Source organism: Calidris pugnax, unplaced genomic scaffold (genome assembly GCF_001431845.1).
Source record: "Calidris pugnax isolate Ruff unplaced genomic scaffold, ASM143184v1 scaffold26, whole genome shotgun sequence".
NCBI classification, from domain to species: domain Eukaryota; kingdom Metazoa; phylum Chordata; class Aves; order Charadriiformes; family Scolopacidae; genus Calidris; species Calidris pugnax.
The window spans coordinates 160,405-179,601 of NW_015090765.1; the positions used below are offsets into that span (position 1 = coordinate 160,405).

The 19,197-nt window shown below is 39.5% G+C and overlaps 1 protein-coding gene and 1 long non-coding RNA gene across 2 annotated transcripts in view; both read right to left on the bottom strand.

Moving 5' to 3' along the window:
* Positions 1 to 3,447: 3,447 nt before the first annotated feature.
* LOC106902749 lies at positions 3,448 to 5,177 on the bottom strand. Its single transcript, XR_001414582.1, has 2 exons — positions 4,849 to 5,177; positions 3,448 to 4,644 (listed from the first exon to the last, which is right to left on the bottom strand). It is a non-coding gene; the product is annotated as an uncharacterized LOC106902749 (long non-coding RNA).
* Positions 5,178 to 6,077: 900 nt separating this feature from the next.
* The window catches only part of DENND5A (DENN/MADD domain containing 5A), a 59,213-nt gene continuing 46,093 nt past the window's right edge, over positions 6,078 to 19,197 (bottom strand). The window contains exons 18-25 of the mRNA XM_014966449.1: positions 17,139 to 17,260; positions 14,642 to 14,787; positions 13,975 to 14,093; positions 12,362 to 12,543; positions 11,394 to 11,476; positions 9,927 to 10,050; positions 9,198 to 9,366; positions 6,078 to 7,874 (exon numbers count right to left, since the gene is read on the bottom strand). Of these exons, the coding sequence (XP_014821935.1) occupies positions 7,691 to 7,874; positions 9,198 to 9,366; positions 9,927 to 10,050; positions 11,394 to 11,476; positions 12,362 to 12,543; positions 13,975 to 14,093; positions 14,642 to 14,787; positions 17,139 to 17,260 (1,129 nt within the window). The 3' untranslated portion in view covers positions 6,078 to 7,690. The remainder of the gene's footprint in view (positions 7,875 to 9,197; positions 9,367 to 9,926; positions 10,051 to 11,393; positions 11,477 to 12,361; positions 12,544 to 13,974; positions 14,094 to 14,641; positions 14,788 to 17,138; positions 17,261 to 19,197) is intronic.

The following is a 19,197-nucleotide window of genomic DNA, read 5'->3' on the forward strand; positions in this document are numbered from 1 at the left end:
ACAGGGCAGTCAGATGTAAAAACTGCTCCAGAAATTCTGCACCTCATCTCCTGAGTAGAGCTGAACACTTTTGTCTGAAAAAATTGGGATAAAGACTGCTTTATAATCCTTGTTAAATTTTATTATTTAATGATACACAACCATGATTTGAAGTCACTAGATTGCCATTTCATTTGTACTGCAATGGACCAAGAAGCAGTAGGTCTGCCAGGCTGAGCAACCGTGCATCATATTGACCCAAAATTTAACAGGACTGAGCAGGCATAATGAGTGCTTGGGTCAGAAGCTTGAAAACAGCCAGGGTGGGGAGTAGATGCCAGAAGGAAAGAGGGAAAGAGGCAGAAAGACAAATGAGGAAATACTTTCAAATATTTAATTATTCCAAAGCTTTTCATACACATATCTCAGAGCTGTAGTTTTAAGCCCACCTCATCTCCGCATGTATACTGGGGTTTGGACAACTGTTTTCCTCTGAAATTAATAACTCAAACTTTTGCACTTATACTTTCCGTCTCAGTATCAAAGAGTTTCCCAAGCTACCAAGTAGGTTGTTGAGTTCTACATAAAATAACACATTTTCAGTAATCAGCATTCAGTTACAATTTAACAGTGCCTTTCTTTGGGAGCAGGACCTCCCCCAAGGCTTATCTCAATCAGAGAGGAAACCTGGGGTTCCTCTGGTCACCAGGAGCCTAAAAGAATCTCTCATGTTCATTTATACTTCTTGTTTAAGTCTTTTTATGCCACTGGTAGGAAAACTTGCCTGAAACAAACATCAGATCCACCAGTGATATTTTAAATGTTGTAGGATCTGCATCTTGAAATGCCACTATCACTGAAATGAAGAAGAATGCTTCCTGTTTATTGCAGGGCTGAATACAGTATGTTTTACCAAAGAGGATACATCTTAAAATGCCACTCCTATTTATTGCAGGGCTGAACACAGTATGTTTTACCAAAGAGGATACATCTTTGAGTTAATAGGGGAAAAAAAGGAGACCTCTTGCTATGTGAAATAACTTTTAGACAAAAACGTGCTTGGACCTTTGTATTTCTTTATGACAACTTTCCAAGTCATCACTACAACAAACCATAACCCAAGTACATTTCTAGACCCATGTGTTTAGACCAGTTAGTCCACAGATAATCATTGCCTAGTACTCACACTGTCCTCTCCAAAAAAATGTTAATAAGCACCACCTTCTATAAAACCACCTTAGACCTGACATTTGGAAAAGTGCTGGGAATCCAGCAGTAACACAACGCTTTGCTCACCAAGGCCCCTGTTCTTTTTGTTCCTTCCCCTTGCAGGAAGTCTGAAAGGTTCGAGGCCACCTGGGACGAAGCAAATATGTTTCTGAAGATGCACTTACCTCACACTTACCTCCATCCAGGCCTGCCCCACATCCATCCCCATAGTGTCTCCGCAGAGGAATGAGAAGCAGCAGGTCTAGGGAATTGAGATGGTCTGTTTCCAAGAGAGGCAGGTTTGGCATCTCATACAAGCACAGCACACCTGACGGCAGGTATTGAGCTCACAACTGCATCCCTCAAAACCAGTCCAAGGCTCAGGCCACCAGCACTTCATCAGAGCATGGGACAGGCTGAGTTCACCCTGTCAGCATCTCCCCCACTGAGCCCACAGGATGACACCATCAGTTTTGCAGAATGGTATTGCAGAAATCACCACTAGCTCAGGAAGACTGATTCCTCCAAGAGAGATCTTAACACTTTTTATTTGTTTTGCTTAAAAAAAAAAGCCTCCACCACAGACCAGGGCTGGGAGGTGTAGAGGTGAAGCAGAGGTACCTCCAAATAATGATCAAATTCCTTCCCTCTGCATTTTCCCTGATGATATAAAGCATCCAATGATGAGCTCATACAGTTTGACAAAGAGTGAACCCCACCAACTTCAGAATAGCCCTAACTTGAACCACTGTTCCTAGGCTGAGAAAATTACCTTCTGTATTTGTCAGCTTCAAACAGAAATGTGTCAAAGCAGAGGTTAGCCACTGCTAACATGCAGGTAAGAAGAATAACCAGGTTTGGCTGTCTATAGCTGACAAAAAAAGAGGGCAGCTCCCTAAAAGAAAGGAAAAACAGTGCACCTGAAGGATGAGCTCTCTTTTGCAGACACTGGGCTACTAAGGAGTGGCAGGAGGGCAGCTCCCTAAAAGAAAGGAAAACCAGTGCACCCAAACGATGAGCTCTCCTTTGCAGACACTGGGCTACTAAGGAGTGGCAGAAACCATACAAAATGGGGGAAGTGGCATTCAGCCTTCTTACCTGTTCCTGTCATTGTACCTGGGGAGGAACCAGAGAATCAGTGTCAGGGGTTGGAAGGGACCTTTGGCGGTCACCTTGTCCAACCCCTCTGTCAAGCAGGGATGTCCTGGAGAGTGCATTTTGGATGAAGCAGGAGATGAAAGTGAGTAAAACTGACTTGGCCTCCTTCCTTCTCATACAATTGACACATAAAACTTTCAGAACATAGGCAGCAGAAAAGTTACAAAAACATAACCACCAATGAGTTGCCTTCACATTTGTTTACCACTCCACTCAAATCTAAAGACTAGATTTAATACACAGTAAGGCAGGCAGAACCAGTTTCAAGGTGAGATAAGCAGAGCAGTATCTAATGAACCAAGATTATACAGGGCTCCACTACATTGGTATGTACTTCAAATGACTCAAAAAGTGAATGAATGGAGATGGAGGAACCATACTTTTGCCTCTGTGCCAATACAATCCCTCCACCCAGTAATTCCTCCTCCGGGACTAGATATCAAGTTAGATCTTACCTTGGGCAAAGAAGGGGTGAAAAAAATAGGAAAGAGGCAAGATAGGCAATATGTGTGTGCCACAGGTGTGCTGTCAGAATCTCACAGATGAAGGACAGAGCTATTTTCTCACTTACCCTTATATTTGAAGCATCAGATAGTTAAATTTCCAACAGTTCCTGCTTCTCTGTATGGATCCTCACACATAAAGAGAAAGGTCAAGTGCACAGTACATAGACTTGAGTAATTGTGGTTTTCAGAACACAAAATTTGGAGACCTCCACTAAATTTGGTTATTAGGATCGAAAGTTGTTTTAAGCTAACGTAAATGGCAGCACATATGTGTGTATGTACTCACAGACACTTTCCAAGACCTGCATTAGTCCCTTTGCCTCCCTGTTCTCCCCATTCCCTGATTACTGAGTGGGTATCTCTCCCGCTGATGGCAGTCTGACTGACCACAATTGCTTGTGAGAAGGCTACAAAACTGTACAAAAAATGTCTCCTGAAATTAGACACTAAAATGTCATACATACCTGCAAGTCAGGCAAAGATGATTAGCCAAATTATAATAAGAGGCTTTTGAAAATAGCACATTAATGCTATTTTTCACGTCAGAAGACGGATTTTATTGCAATTCAGTAAATGAACTACACCTGTAAATCTGTTTTGTATATCCAATTCACATTTAACGTCCAATGGATTGAAATGTCACAGGAAAAATAAAAAAGGAAATCAGTACCTGGTTTTGTCATTATAATGTAAACTTCAATGCCCGCCCTTAAAAAGAACGAGCCAGTGATTTCCCCATGTAGTAAAATATATAGTTTATAAGGTATCGATGCTTTATCTTAGTTTAACAGCCAATCTCTAGATATAAAATAAAGAACTACAAATATGTGAAATACATGTACAATATCTTCAAGTATTTTGAAGTAGCCTATAGTATCTTGCACTACAGACAAAAATCATTTGACGATGTACAGAAAAAGGTAACTCTGAATAGTTTCACTGCAGAAATCTTAACATTTTCATGAACTCAAAACACATAAAAATATGGATCATCCAGCTAGTAGGTCCCATTTGAACAATTTGAAAAATACTCTTTATAATGGAAAAAAGTTGTAGAATAGTCTTCAGTTCATTAATATGTTTCCAGCTACAGAATGCCAGATGGTTACATTTATGGCAGATAAAGGCTCTGTTTTTTGTATAAACTTATCATCATCATATTTCATTACATTTAAACCAAGTCTTTTTTAATTTGCATTTTATTTTTATATAAAGTATCACTGTATCAACTCTGACAGCGTTAGTCAAACAAGCATAAATAATTAATAGGCGATAGCCTGTGGTTTTTTTCCTCGAATCAGGTATCAGCCTGTAAACATTTGGCCAATTTAGCACTATATATTTACTGCATTATGAACTACTTACTTATAATCATTACACTTCTCTCTACAGAATGTATGTGTGCTGTTAAAAAAAACCAAACATTATTTATTCCCATTAACTGTTATCAAATAAACCCTCCAAACAACAAAACAGCACAGCCACAATAACCTGCACCTACCAAATCTGCTCCCACATTTTAAAAGAGTAAGAAGGGGCGAAAAAAGTTTCAATTGCATTATTCTATAGTCCATTTCTGAACAAAAACTGCAATGGAAGTTTTAAGAAGGGAGATGGATTTTATGAAACTCTAGTTAGAGTGTAAAAGATGCAGACTGCACCATTTGTTCTTATACAGAGTCATCCAATCCAGAAAAATGGTATGGAAGGAGCAAAAACTGGATCCTAACTTTATCCTGTGGGACTGACACTAGCTACATCAATGAAAGAAGTAGGTTGGTTTGTGGTAAAACTGCAATGGAAGTTTTAAGAAGGGAGATGGATTTTATGAAACTCTAGTTAGAGTGTAAAAGATGCAGACTGCACCATTTGTTCTTATACAGAGTCATCCAATCCAGAAAAATGGTATGGAAGGAGCAAAAACTGGATCCTAACTTTATCCTGTGGGACTGACACTAGCTACATCAATGAAAGAAGTAGGTTGGTTTGTGGTAACACTGAAGAGTGGTGGTCTTTCCTGTGAAAATAAAGTAATGGAGGAGCTGGGAAGGTGACCTCTGCATCCTCCTTTTGCATCTGGACAGCAGGCACACAGGCTGCCATCACTGATAACAGCTTCATCCTCATGTCTGAGCCAAAGAGCCCACTCTTTGGGAACCAGCAAACCCCAGCCTGTGTCCATCCCAGGTATTGCTAATTGTCATAATGAGGCCAAAAAGATCCACACCAAAACAAGCGATTAAACCAATGGTATTGTGCCACACTAGGTGAACACGTGTTAAGGGGGAAAAAAAGAAGAAGAAGAAGAAGAGAGAGAAGAGAGAGAAGGAGAAGAAGAGAGAGAAGAAGAAGAAGAAGAAGAAGAGAGAGAAGAAGAAGAAGAGAGAGAAGAAGAAGAAAGAGAAGAAGAAGAAGAGAGAGAAGAAGAAGAAGAAGAAGAAGAAGAAGAAGAAGAGAGAGAAGAAGAAGAAGAAGAAGAAGAAGAAGAAGAAGAGAGAGAAGAAGAAGAAGAAGAAGAAGAGGAGAGAGAAGAAGAAGAAGAAGAAGAAGAAGAGAGAGAAGAAGAAGAAGAAGAAGAAGAGAGAGAAGAAGAAGAAGAAGAGAGAGAAGAAGAAGAAGAAGAAGAGAGAGAAGAAGAAGAAGAAGAAGAGAGAGAAGAAGAAGAAGAGAGAAGAGAAAAAACCCAACCTTATTTCAGGGTTAATTACCTCATGCAAGATAAAATTAATCCATACTTAATATGATGAGACATATAGTTTTAAAAGGATCAACTAACTTGTTAAGGTCAAAATAATTAATCCAACCCTCCTTTCTTATATAGATATATTCCCTGTGAAATACACAGGCCTAGAAAACTCATCTTAAATATAGCTGAAGGTACTGTATTTTTATTATTGTTTTTTTTGTTGTTATTTTTAATACACGAATAACCAATTTGGGGCAAGCGTATAAAGATTATCCCAATATATTAAGCTGAATACAAGAAATTCCTAGAATAAAGTACATCTGTTTTATTTTTGCCCTTCCAGAACTGGGGAAAAAAAAAGAAAAAGAAAAAGAAATAACAAAATAACAAAACCAAACCTGCATGCACAAAATACTTGTGTGAAATGCTCCAGGCTGTGAAAGAATTCTCACCCACCCAGCACGAGGAGTGGCTTGGACATTGCCCTTGTGTCTTCCTAATGCTTCTGTGAAATCAAAAAAGAATCTTGCTCTGATAAGTAGTGACAAAGGAACTTCTCAGTTTAATAATGAAATAAATATGACAGAAGTAAAAACAGTCAAAAATTTAATACATGTGCTATGCTTATAAATTATGGAAATAAAACTATCACAAGATGTGACTAAGCTGTAGGTAAAGAAAAGGTGCTACGACATAGTATGAACCAAAAAACTTGGACTCTGCTTTTCAAAAGAGAGGCAATACTGAGATAAGTTTATACAGTGGAGACCTCTTAAATACATAGCCCTGAATTTCTGGTACAGTAATTTGTGATGCTGATAAATCACCCTCTTCTTAAATCACATATTAATTTCAAAGAGATTTTTATCAGAGGATTCAAATGAACAGAGATTCCTTTAGGCATTTGCCAAGTTCCAGATCTCCAATAAATTAAGCTTTCAAAATGTTTGTGTTTTATCGTAGAAGTGGACTAAAGCTTTCTCTGCTAAAAAAAAAAAGCATCCCAAATGAAACAAACCGTGACAACAGGACAGAAGATATATTGATTCAAAAGGAAAAGAAAAAAACCTTACCACTCACTGCCTTTTCAGAAAAATTAAGAAATCCTTATATTTGTTAGTAGCAGGTATACCATGATTATTGTGAGGGCATAAACATCTTTATTTAGTCATCTGGCATTTGGGGAACTCACGTCCCTCCCTATTAGCAGTTAAAAGATTTACCAGCAGCAACCATATACCAAACTTCAAAAGGCTAGTTCAAGTGGAAACATTTTTGTGTTATGAACAATTATTCCAGGTTTTTCATTTAAGTGGGCTGCACTGTAAATTCTGAATTGCAACGTCATATAGCCAGTTGTATCATAGAAGATTTTTTAAGACAAACTTACAAAACACAACGATAGGTTAAATAAATAAAAAACATCAGTTAAAAAACACGCTTAATTTCTTCTGTGCAATTACGTACCAATATGAAAAATATTACTTTGATCTCTGCACATTTCACGGTTCAGTCTCCTGGATTTCACTAAAAATAATACTGACAACAAAAATAAAGGAAAGAATGATTTGTTGACAAATCAGTGCTTTGGAGCTATTAAAAAAAAAAAAGCACACATCAGATTTGTAGTTCCCTTGCAGCAGAACATGACCCGATACGTTAAAAATCAAACATCGGTAATAATGTTAATATATAAAATATTAGTTTAAAAACTATAGAATGACCTTCTCAGCAGAAATGGAGTGTATACATTGGGATCTATGACATACAGCATATCTGAAGGCAAGTTCACAGAATGCTGAAAGGCTCACTGCACATTTTCTATGGCAAGGAAATACTGCAGCTTTAAAATAAGCTGCACAATACTCATCTCTATCTCTTTCACATGAAAGTGTGTAAAAAGCAAATCAGCAAATAAACTCTAAAATAGATTTATACCAAAATCCTCTTTTTTACATTGAGTTTACAGCTTCTATCCATTCGCCTGTACTATTTTTGGAATTTCCTTCAAGAAAAGTCAAAGTTGCATTTTAGGGCCTCGAACAAGTTGACGATACAATGTACTGGCAGACAGAACTTTTGCATACTAACGAGAGTCACTCCTTGTTGCTTTTTTTTGTTTTTAAGATAGTTTTTCCTGTGGGACAAGAGGTCAAATATCGATTCCTTTGACAAGAGATGCCTCCAGCGTAATGTTGAACTCCTGCAAGGTCTGCAGCACTCGAATCAAAGAATTCACAAGAGTGTGATCCTTAATCAGTGCTATGTCTTCGTACATCTGTGCTGTGATGGGGCAGTCTGCGAGCAGAGCGATCCAGTGATGCAAAAGGTGGTCTCTGACAGAGCGGCAATTTGCGATTTGGAAATAAAAATAAAGCCAAGTTAATTTCTCATTTTCACTGCCATGATTTTTATTTCACTGAATTTCACTGAATTTTAGAGTTGGAAGGGACCATAGAGGTCCAACTCCCCTGCTGAAGCAGGATTGCCTAGAGCTAGAGCATGTTACTCAGGAGCATCCAGGCGGGTCTTGAAAATCTCCAAGGAAGGGGACTCCACACCCTCCCTGGGCAGCCTGTTCTAGTTCCCTGTCCCTCTTGAACTGGGGAGCCCAGAACTGGACACAGTACTCCAGTTGTGGCCTCACCAGTGCAGAGTAGAGGGGGAGAATGACTTCCCTTGACCTGCTGGCTACACTCTTCCCTATACAACCCAAGATACCATTGGCCTTCCTGGCCGCAAGAGCACACTGTTTACTCATTGTCATTTTACTGTCCACCAGGACCCCTAGATCTTTCTCTTCAGTAGTTGCCTCTAGCAGGTCCACCCCTAACCTGTACTGGTACCTGACATTTTTCTTCCCCAGGTGCAGGACGCTACACTTTTCCCTGTTGAACCTCATGAGGTTCTTCCTTGCCCAGCCCTCCAGCCTGTCCAAGTCTCGCTGGATGGCAGCACGGCCCTCCGGGGTCTCAGCCACCCCTCCCAGTTTGGTATCATCAGCAAACTTGCTGAGGATACACTCTGTCCCCTTCTTTGCCTTCTAAACAGACCTACTACCTTCTCCATGTATTTTTATAAGGCAGGGAAAGGGGAATAACTGTGGAACTTGCTTAAGCAGGGAGCATCCCCAAGAGATGTGTTTCTAGGCTTTCCACCCCTCACATCAAAAGATACGGTTCCTACCAGCCTGCTCCATTGCCTTTGTGTCCAGAGGCTTCTAGATGGTCCCAGCTTCCTTCCTACCCATCTCCTACAATGACTAGGTGGAGGGTGGGGAATTCACCCAGACATTAACCAGAGAGACCTCACTGATGGATGGTTTTTTGTTTCTATCTTCTGACCTTGCAGCTGTACGTGAGAGGGAGGCAATTCACACCAGCCTACTACCTTGCTCTCTTGAGTCAGCTGCTCAGCTCTTTGGGATATTCAGTTTTGTGTCTCAGATTTCCCACACTTCACATGCCTATGAACTCAGTTAGGGCAAGGTTCACTTGATCCTTCTTTAGTTACATCAAAGAACTGCAGAAGTAATAGTCAAACTGCACAACCCAGCAGTTGCGTGGCCTTGTTTTACTAATATGCGACACCTTTTTCATTTTATAGATTTTATCAATAAAAATATCGATAATAACAACAACAAAGATGTTTCTTTATACCTGGCTCCAAGACACACCAGCATCTGAAACTTGCCATCCTTCCCAATGTTTCTAGGGGTGTTGTTGATAGCAGTAATAAAGCGACAGAAATTCCTGGCCCTTGTCTGCCAGTTCTCTTCTGGGACCATTTCATTCTGCTCAAGGGTCTCATAGTATGTTTGTGCTTTTTCTTAAAAGAATGGTGGAGATAAAGTTTCATCAGTGCATACAGCAGTCCTAAAATATTTGAAATATCATTCTCCTATGCTTGGAATAAAATAATTAGGCACTACGACCTTCAAGTTTAGATGATTAAATTTAATACCACCTCAGTATAATGCTTTCCCCATAAGCTTATGCTTACAACTCCATAAAGCTATCTTGATGCCCATATCGGATCATAAGCAAATCAGCATGAGTGACTGACTCACGGAGGGGACAGTTAAAGTTGAAAGGCCTAGATTCAAAGCTCATCCATTAATTTCCTGAATAATTATGTCTAGGCATTGTTTTTTTCTGTTTGATTCCACATGTAAAACCGGGATTCCACTTCCTTCCCTCTGAACAGTGCTAAAGATGTTCTAGTGTCTACTGAATTTTGAGATGCTACAGTAAAATGATATAAGGAGATGCTGCCAAGAAGCATCCAAGAAGTATGCTGTTCACACCAGCTGAGACACAATGGCAACAAGGAACATGGATATATTTTGAAGACACAAGCAGGCTCTAGTATGTCTTCCTCCCACTTACCTAAAAAGTCCCAAATAAAAACATTTTTGAAGAGTCTCGGTGATTTAAATCCATGCTGAAACACTTGCTCAAGAGCTGAAACAAGTCCACTTTCTCCACACAGCAACAGTGTCAGACTGCCTCTCTGCCAAGCACAAACAGAAAGCATACACACTTACTATCTCAGTTAGGAAGTCTGGGGGCACTAAAGTGTTTCATGCGTCTATTACTGAAACAAATTTTAAAATAAATAGATCTCAGTTAGGAAGTCTGGGGCACAAAAGTGTTTCATGCGCCTATTACTGAAACAAATTTTAAAATAAATAGATGCCTAAAGTTACAATCTACTGTCAAACAGGGGCACCAGACAAGATGGCCCAGTTCTCACAAGTTCTAAGCATCCAAAAATACGTTGACCTCTCTAAGAACAAGGCTGAGGAAAGCAGTCCCAGGCCCTCGTCGTCATCAAATGAAGCCACAAAAAGGCCCAGATAAAGATCACGAGCAGGTTTTACCTATAATAATGACCACTGTACAGAAAATGAAGAATATATTTTCCTCTTTTACTAATAAAGATCACAGGTCCATTGTAGCAGGTGCCTCAGACTGTTTGCTTATCAACACCACCAACTTTTAATGCAATTTTTAAATCTCAGAAAAAAACCCAAATTCTTCTTTAGAACATGATGGTAAATTCTATTTCACAAAACCAGTGCATGACCAGTTGAGATTATTGTGTAAATGCGATCCTCAACTAGAATTATACTATATATGAATGTGCCATGCTATACTGAAAAGATAGGTGCAGAAGGAAAAGTTGGACCTATTTGTTAAAATTAATGACTTTCAAGAGATACCCATGCAAGAGCCAGCACTGCTCTACACCACTCCTGCTCTCAGTTGTGATTGTGATGCTTTGACAAGAGGTACCCTTCTTGTTTAGGAAATAACTGCTGTGTCAGTTAAGATAATTATATGTATACTGTAGAAGCAGACCAGAATCTTTGAGAGCTCTTCTGCTTCACTTGCGAGAGGGTAAGTCTTTATTTTGGTTTTTGTTTTTTAAGTGGCCCACGGTCTTTCAAGTTTTAAATAGCACAGATAATGTAAATCAGGCATTAAAAAAAAACCTACTCAGTACTCAATGTAGATGTAAAATGTCAGTTAATCCAGAACAAACTAAACATGAAGAAACACTCTTGACAGTGGTAAGGGTAGAATCCTCACCAGAATTCAACTGATAACACAGTTTCCAATACCAGAATGTTAACATTTAAATTAACAGAATGCTTCAGTTAGCAGCAAAACTGAGGTCCTTGAGGATGTACCATTCCAGCAGTGTAGTCTCAGTATCTCATTTTTGCTCCATTTAAGGAACTTTTGAACACATGGCTGTTCATTTGGTTTAGTTATTTCTGTCATATATTCTCCAATGCTTACTAATAGCTCTAAAAGAGGAGTGCCATTACACAGAAAACAACCACTCACCTCCTTCTCTGGCTTGTGGAAATGCTTGACAATACCATTGACAGCTTCACCAATAGCTTCTTGTATCTGACCAGTATTTAACTCTGCAAAATATGAAAAAATATCCAGTCACTCTATAACAGCTTTAGAAATTGTACCTGTGCACGATGGATAAAGCATACCACCAAAAAAGAAAAAAAAAAAAGGGGGGGGGAAGAGCATGAACCAGAATAACCTATACTATTGGTGAAAAGGTGCTGGACTGTGGATAATAGAAATCCAATTCTACTTTTTTTTACTTCTACAATTACTGTGGAGGAGGTAGAAATGGAGATGGCTTGTTTTATTATGAAGTTAACAGTGTGGTGTTTCAACACAACAACAGGTGGAAAGGGATTTTACATATTATGTGCATTTTCAGACCAGGGCCCAAAGCTAAGAAAAGATGTGCTTTGATTAGGACCACCAGGTCTGGGCATCCTGGAAATACTTCCTGTGATACATTCACTGTAAATCTGAGCATGCTTAGGAGCAAAGTAACCACCTGATTTATCACAAAGATGACAATCCCAGAACAGTGATTTCAACAGAAAACTAAAGTCCATTAATAGAAAGCACTAGCAAGCTTTTTCTTCCATGAAGATAGTGACAGGACAGCAAATTTCTACCTTCCTCCATAGCACTCATTCCACAGAAGAAGGACAAGAATATAGAAAACATTACTAGGGCAGCTAAGCACTGAATCAGGAATCCAGAGACATCTTCCTTCCATCCTTGGAGACTTTCAAAACCCAAGTAGATAGAACAGGTTGCTCAGGATTGTAACTTGGAAGTTAGCAGGACTTTGACCAGAGGGTTGGGCTGAGTTTCACAGGTCCTCTCCAAGCTACAGTTCTAAAATACAATAAAGCCTACAGTTCTGTTTGCAAGCAGTTCTCACCAGGTGATGATGCAGAACAGTAGAAGACAAGACATCCCCCACCACTCACTTGGCTTATTGTTTGGCGATATAGTGACAAATCTTCTGATCATGCTTGGTGACTGCTGCAAAGGAGGAGTTCGGCACTGCCGCTCATCGGCCTCAGTGTGGGAAGTCAGCAGCTCTCCCACCAGGATCCTCTCTAAGCTGCCATCATCCATTCCCTTTCCAAGCCACCTTCCACACGGAAACCTAAGAACATAAAGGAGATATTTGGATCAAGTCCTTCAACACAGATTCAGTTCCACACCAAAGACTTTCAACTGCAGTTGCATAAAATTCAAATTCTTCTAGCATGGTTATTAGAAACACTTCACTCATCTACAAATAAACAAAGTCTTGGGTTTGGCTTCTGCCAGCAGAGGGAGCAGAAGTAAAACAGCTTTTCAATTCCAGGTTGTGTTAAACATCACTCTAGATGATCTGTAAGGCAAACGGGTAGATTTTGCCTTGTGTCCTATATGTACCACATAGGATCATAGACTCGTCTAGGTTGGAAGAGACCCTTGGGATCATCGAGTCCAACCATCTCCCCTACTCTACAAAGTCCTCCCCTACACCATGTCCCTCAGCACTGCATCTAAACGGCCCTTAAACACATCCAGGGATGGGGACTCCACCCCCTCCCTGGGCAGCCTGTTCCAATGCCCCATCACTCTTTCGGTGAAAAATTCTTTCCTAATGTTCAATCTAAACCTACCCTGTTGGAGCTTGAAGCCATGATTTGCCAACTGCAGAGGAAAAAGAGGTAGAAGGGGAAGACCCACTACACACTATAGATGGGTGGTGAAATACACCTAGGCCTTCATTGAGTATGTTACATAGCAGGCCAGCCACAAAATAAACACCCCAAACATATACTTAAATGCCAAAACACCAATACAGCTACTGAAATCGGGATATTAAATCACACACTAGAAAGCACACGTGCTTACTTGCTCATTATAACTTTCTACGAGCCAATGTTGATGTCCATTTAATCAGCTTAATCAGAAAATTGAACAGCATCCAGAATTAAAATCTTGCCTCCTCATTTAATTACAAACAAGCTGGCATGGAGAACTGAGTGGACTTACCCACCAGTTTGTCATCAACATGACCCTGGCAGTTTCTCTAAACAAAGGACAGGGCATCAAACTCTGCTGTACCTAAGGCAAATAAATTTAAGTCTCTTTTCTTTACTTTCACTATGTAAACACAATTTTCCAAGACTCGTAAGCCCTTATGTTCCAGCTTGTGTCCAAAGGTGTCTCTGCAACACCTAGAGCACTCAGCCTTAATATAAAATATCACCCATATTTGGTAAGCAGCGAGCTCTAACTTGCTATTTTGTCCTTGAGCTCGAACAGATTATTTTTAAGATGCACAACAGTCAACTCATCTTCTCCATCAATGTTTTGAGGCTAGACATGAGCATCTGCAAACTGAAAACTCAGTTTAATTTTGTAAGAATCACGACTTGTTTAATGCCAGAAGCCAAGTGACCTTTCTACGCCTTCAGGTAGCGGCAACTATAGACACAGACTCCCAGGAGATAAAACCTTTCTAATCAAACAAGCCCTACTGTTCAGCTCCCTGCAGAAATTCTACTTACCCAACATGAAATGTCAGGATGATACTTACTTGTAAGTATGCCCTGTTATTTCATTTCTGACCATAACATATTCCACTAGCCACTTGGCATACAGCCCTGAATTATCATGTCCTATTTGCACTGTGGTCAGTTTTCCCAGGTTCTGGCACTGCAAATTAAACAAAGAGTTTGTCAGAGTAAACTGAAAGAGAACAGCACGTTGGAGGAGTAAACTATCAGAGAACACTCTCAGACAGGGAATCAGAAATGTGGTTCTCTTCTGACTGCATGATTGATTCTGGGCTATTTAGTGGTAGGTTTTATTTGTTTCTGTTTACTTTGTTTTGTTAAACAGAGAGAACATCAGTTGAACTAGATTTTTCAATTAAATTTTACCCAATGCACACACACAAAAATCAGAGCAGAATCACTTCTTTATTTCCAATAGAAGAGGATATGATACCTCCCAGCATTACAGCACAAAGTTGTAATATAAAGACAGTCTTGTCCATCCTTGCACTAAGGATTTGTCAGTCATTTTGCTCTGCATGTCATTACATACAGATTAAATTTGCTACATACAAGCATAGGAAGTACTTGCGACTAACCATATAGACTTAAGAAATGAAATGTATAGCAAGATGGTACAGCTAGAGGAGAATTTAAAACTGTACAAATAGAATATCCAAAGCCATTTTCGTATCAAGCAATACAAACCTCAAAAGTCATTTCTAATATATTTCTGGGAATCTGCAGGACTGCTGTTTCACCCAGTTCTCCCGAGATACAGATCCAAGGATTGGCTGTAAACATCGAGCCACCAAGTTTCTTGCTAGGAACAATCAATATATGGTATGGTATCACTGCAAACACAAGAAAAAAATAACACATCAAAAACGAAGAAGGATGATTATGCAACCTCTTTAATGAAGAGAGGGAGAAATGATACGTCATAAAATAATACTGCAGTACCATGAAATGTCAAAACAGCATCAGAACTGCTATTTAATCATGCTAACACTTGCACACTAAGCACTGATTGACAATCAGGAAGCGTACACATAGCAGTCATTAAGAAGCAGAGCTGATAGAAAGACACTTTCAAATGAAAAAAGAAATATGGATGGAATAGTGCCTTCATATGGATATAATAATATCATTTACCATTCTCAAAACATGTCACGAAGACGGTTACTTCTCAGCTTAGAGACAAGGAAGTAAAGACAGTATCCACATATCCAAGACTATACTGCAGCTCAGCATGCAACTCAATGTTCAATTCCTAACTGCCTGCTTTTGTGTGTGTGTGTGTAAGCACACTACACAACACTAACACCAATTCCCATTCAATCACTAACCAAAGCATTTGTTTGCAGGGCTTGCTCGCAGTAGCATTCACTACTGTAGCCAAACAAATTCAGTGAAAATGCATTATAATGCTGCAAGTTTCTCTCTTCCATGTCACTCTTAGTTATGCTAACTGTAAGACTTCTTGACTCTGAAAAGAACAAACAACTTTTTTCCCCTCTAACTGGTACAGCACACATGCTTAAATGCTTTCTGGTCCCCTGGTTTACGAGAGACTAATTCAAAATAGTATTACCTGAGTTACAGCCCCTTCTCTGACTCAGGAGGCATGTGCTCCTGAGGAAATGCATGTGCTTTTCAATTGCCTAGTATCTCATACAAAGCATTCTATTAACCAAACTTTTATAACAAAATCCAATTACCTGAATGGTCATTATGTTTCTTGGCAAAACGCCCTTCTTTTCTAGTGCCTAAATGGATTACAGATTGGGCTTTTCAGCCGAGGCGTTTAATACATTTCTCCTTCAGTGTCTCCTCCGCTATCAGTGCCCTCAAGAAAGCATTTGGTGGTTGGATTTTCTTAAAAGCTTGATCGTAGCATTTAAGAATGGATTAAAACATTTCCCTATTTATTTTCTGTGATAATAGTCTTAAAGTAAGTGACAATTTAACTGCATTCAGCAGACCAGATGTTAGCATTGTCCAGAACTTGCCCAAGGAAGACCAAAACTTATTTCACTTAGACATCTGCTTGCTTTGCCTTTCATACACACAAATATGGGTCATAACATACCATCAAGGGCAGCTCCTACCAGGGGATCAGAGTGGTCCTTTCACATACCCACACCCCCAATATTATAAGCCTTGCTAAAGCTTTTCCTTATTCTGGCCTTACTAGTGAGGTCCTGTGGCAGCAGGCCCACAAAATGCACGAGAACTCTGTAATACATTTAAGCATTAGCAACAGCAGGTTAAAAGTTTCTCTAGGGCATCTTCAAAAAAATATAATAAATACTTCAATGTGTTGCAAAATTCTGATGCAGCCCTCAATGTGCATTTCATTGTTATCCCAAAATCAGAGACATTCATGGAGCAAAGCAGGCTGAGCATGAAAAGTGTTTTTTTTTTTCCTTTTTAATTCCTAGCATGTGTTAATATTCTCACCTTGATAACGAACAACCCAGACTGTTCTGGCTTAGCATGATGCAAAGACACCCACCACAAAATTTTCTGTTGAGAACTCTCCTCCAATTAAAAGGATTACAGCTGCCCTCATTTTACCAAGTTAGAAACAAAAGCCTTTAGTGACACTAAAGAGAGAGACACTACTACCCGCCAGAGAGAATCACAGAAATAGAGATGCTGCATACACAGATGGATACCAGGAAGAAAGCACCACAATTACGTCACGGCACGTTGCTCAGAGCTGTTTAGGATTTGGGGTAAGAACTCAAGCAAATTTGGAAATCAGAGTTCCAGGGAAAGCAAATACTTACAGATTGTTGTGAAAACATTGGTAAAGCAAAAGTAATCAACAGCATTGAATGACAGGAGATGATATAAGAATTGTTCTTTCTCATCATCACAGCGGAGGAATGCATAACGCTTGTAGAGTTTTCTGACAAAGCAAAACAAATAATCTGTCATAGTAACAAGATGCTTTCAGTGAAATGTTTTCTATTATGCATATTTATTAGGTAAACTATGAAGAATGTGCAAGCGATCACAAATGACAAGTGATACTGATACAGCCAACAGGATTTAACGTGCCAAGATATGTTGACACTCTCCAAGTCTGAAGTTTACCACAATTACGTCACGGCACGTTGCTCAGAGCTGTTTAGGATTTGGGGTAAGAACTCAAGCAAATTTGGAAATCAGAGTTCCAGGGAAAGCAAATACTTACAGATTGTTGTGAAAACATTGGTAAAGCAAAAGTAATCAACAGCATTGAATGACAGGAGATGATATAAGAATTGTTCTTTCTCATCATCACAGCGGAGGAATGCATAACGCTTGTAGAGTTTTCTGACAAAGCAAAACAAATAATCTGTCATAGTAACAAGATGCTTTCAGTGAAATGTTTTCTATTATGCATATTTATTAGGTAAACTATGAAGAATGTGCAAGCGATCACAAATGACAAGTGATACTGATACAGCCAACAGGATTTAACGTGCCAAGATATGTTGACACTCTCCAAGTCTGAAGTTTCCCAAGTGCATCAGTCTAATACCTCACACTCTTTTCCACCCCTTGAAAACAAGGTTTGGGGTGGTCTAGGGGTCTTCTCCCACCCAAATCCACCCTAAAAGATGGACTTTTTTTACTTTCTTGGTAAAAATTCTGTCTACTTTTGGCCAACCAAGTACATCAGTCCAATATCTCACACTCTTTTCCACCCCTTGAAAACAAGGTTTGGGGTGGTCTAGGGGTCTTCTCCCACCCAAATACACCCCCTAAAAGATGGACTTTTTGTACTTTCTTGGTAAAAATTCTCTGTCTACTTTTGGCCACAAAAAAAGATAGAACTGAAGTAAAGAGAGTCCTTGTTACTTCTGAGCAGATGGTGCTGTGGGAGAGTCCTCCAGCATACAACATAAGACAGCAAGAACACTGTTTTCCAAGGATACTAGGGCAAACACTGGGGATATCTGCTTGTGTTAGGTTATAGATGATAATCAACGGCCTACAGCAACCTGCATGTTAAGCTAGGGAATAGCTTCAGTGTTGGCAGCACGCAGCTCCCACATGACCAAAATCATAAGCATGCAAAGGTGGCCTAAAGTCCTACTGTTCCCTCTCACTGGGTTGCAAACTCTTTGCTAGGACTGCAACACTCTACAGAACTGCAACTTCTTTTAAGTGGAAATATCAAAAGATGTAGCTCAGTAGCCTTCTCTCACTAGTGGAGACACTAATGCCTATGCAGAAGAATGCACCGTAAACGGAAACAATCTTATATTCTTATTGAAATTACTCAAACACATTAGAAAATTTAACACTACAAGACATGCAACTGAGAAACCTTGAAGAGAATTTACAACCTCAATCTTTTCAAGTGCAAGGAACAGTGACAAATGACAGGAAAATACTCCTGAAGTTACTCACAGATAGCAATCACCACAATTTTTATTAATTATGCAACCAATAAATAATTCCAGTGTTGGTGAATAATCATAAAGGAAGAGCATGCCAAGATGCATCAAAATCCAACTGATGATAGGGGGATATTCACAACATCATGAATGCACGAATTGGGTGTTAGAAATGCTGAGACAGCCATGGATAGATTGCTCCTGCCAGGAGGGCATCCTGATAATTCCCCTCAATTTCAGGTATCAATTACTAAAAAGTCAGCAAGTGACTCACAAGCCAGAACTTTGCAAAACAAATCAATGATGATTAGCACACACACATTCTCACTTACACAACAAACATAACACTAGAGACTGACAGGAAACATTCACTGGAAATAAAGACACTGAGCTTTAAATTAACATAACCTGCCTGTAGCCACAAGAATAGCAAACCCGCAAAGGTCTCATGGGTGAATGTGTCCATCTTTCATTTGAACAATCTAAAACACACGTTTAGACAGCCTGTCCACAAGGATGTGTGAGATTTCTCAGTTTATTTGTGCCCATAAAGGTCTCAGGGGAGTGACACTAAGTGATTTCCTTCTATTCCCTAGCTCTAGTGCTTTAGCACACTAGAAAGAAACTGAACGTGTTTCAGTTTTCATATATTTTTTAGCAAATCATAACACTAGAGACTGACAGGAAACATTCACTGGAAATAAAGACACTGAGCTTTAAATTAACATAACCTGCCTGTAGCCACAAGAATAGCAAACCCGCAAAGGTCTCATGGGTGAATGTGTCCATCTTTCATTTGAACAATCTAAAACACACGTTTAGACAGCCTGTCCACAAGGATGTGTGAGATTTCTCAGTTTATTTGTG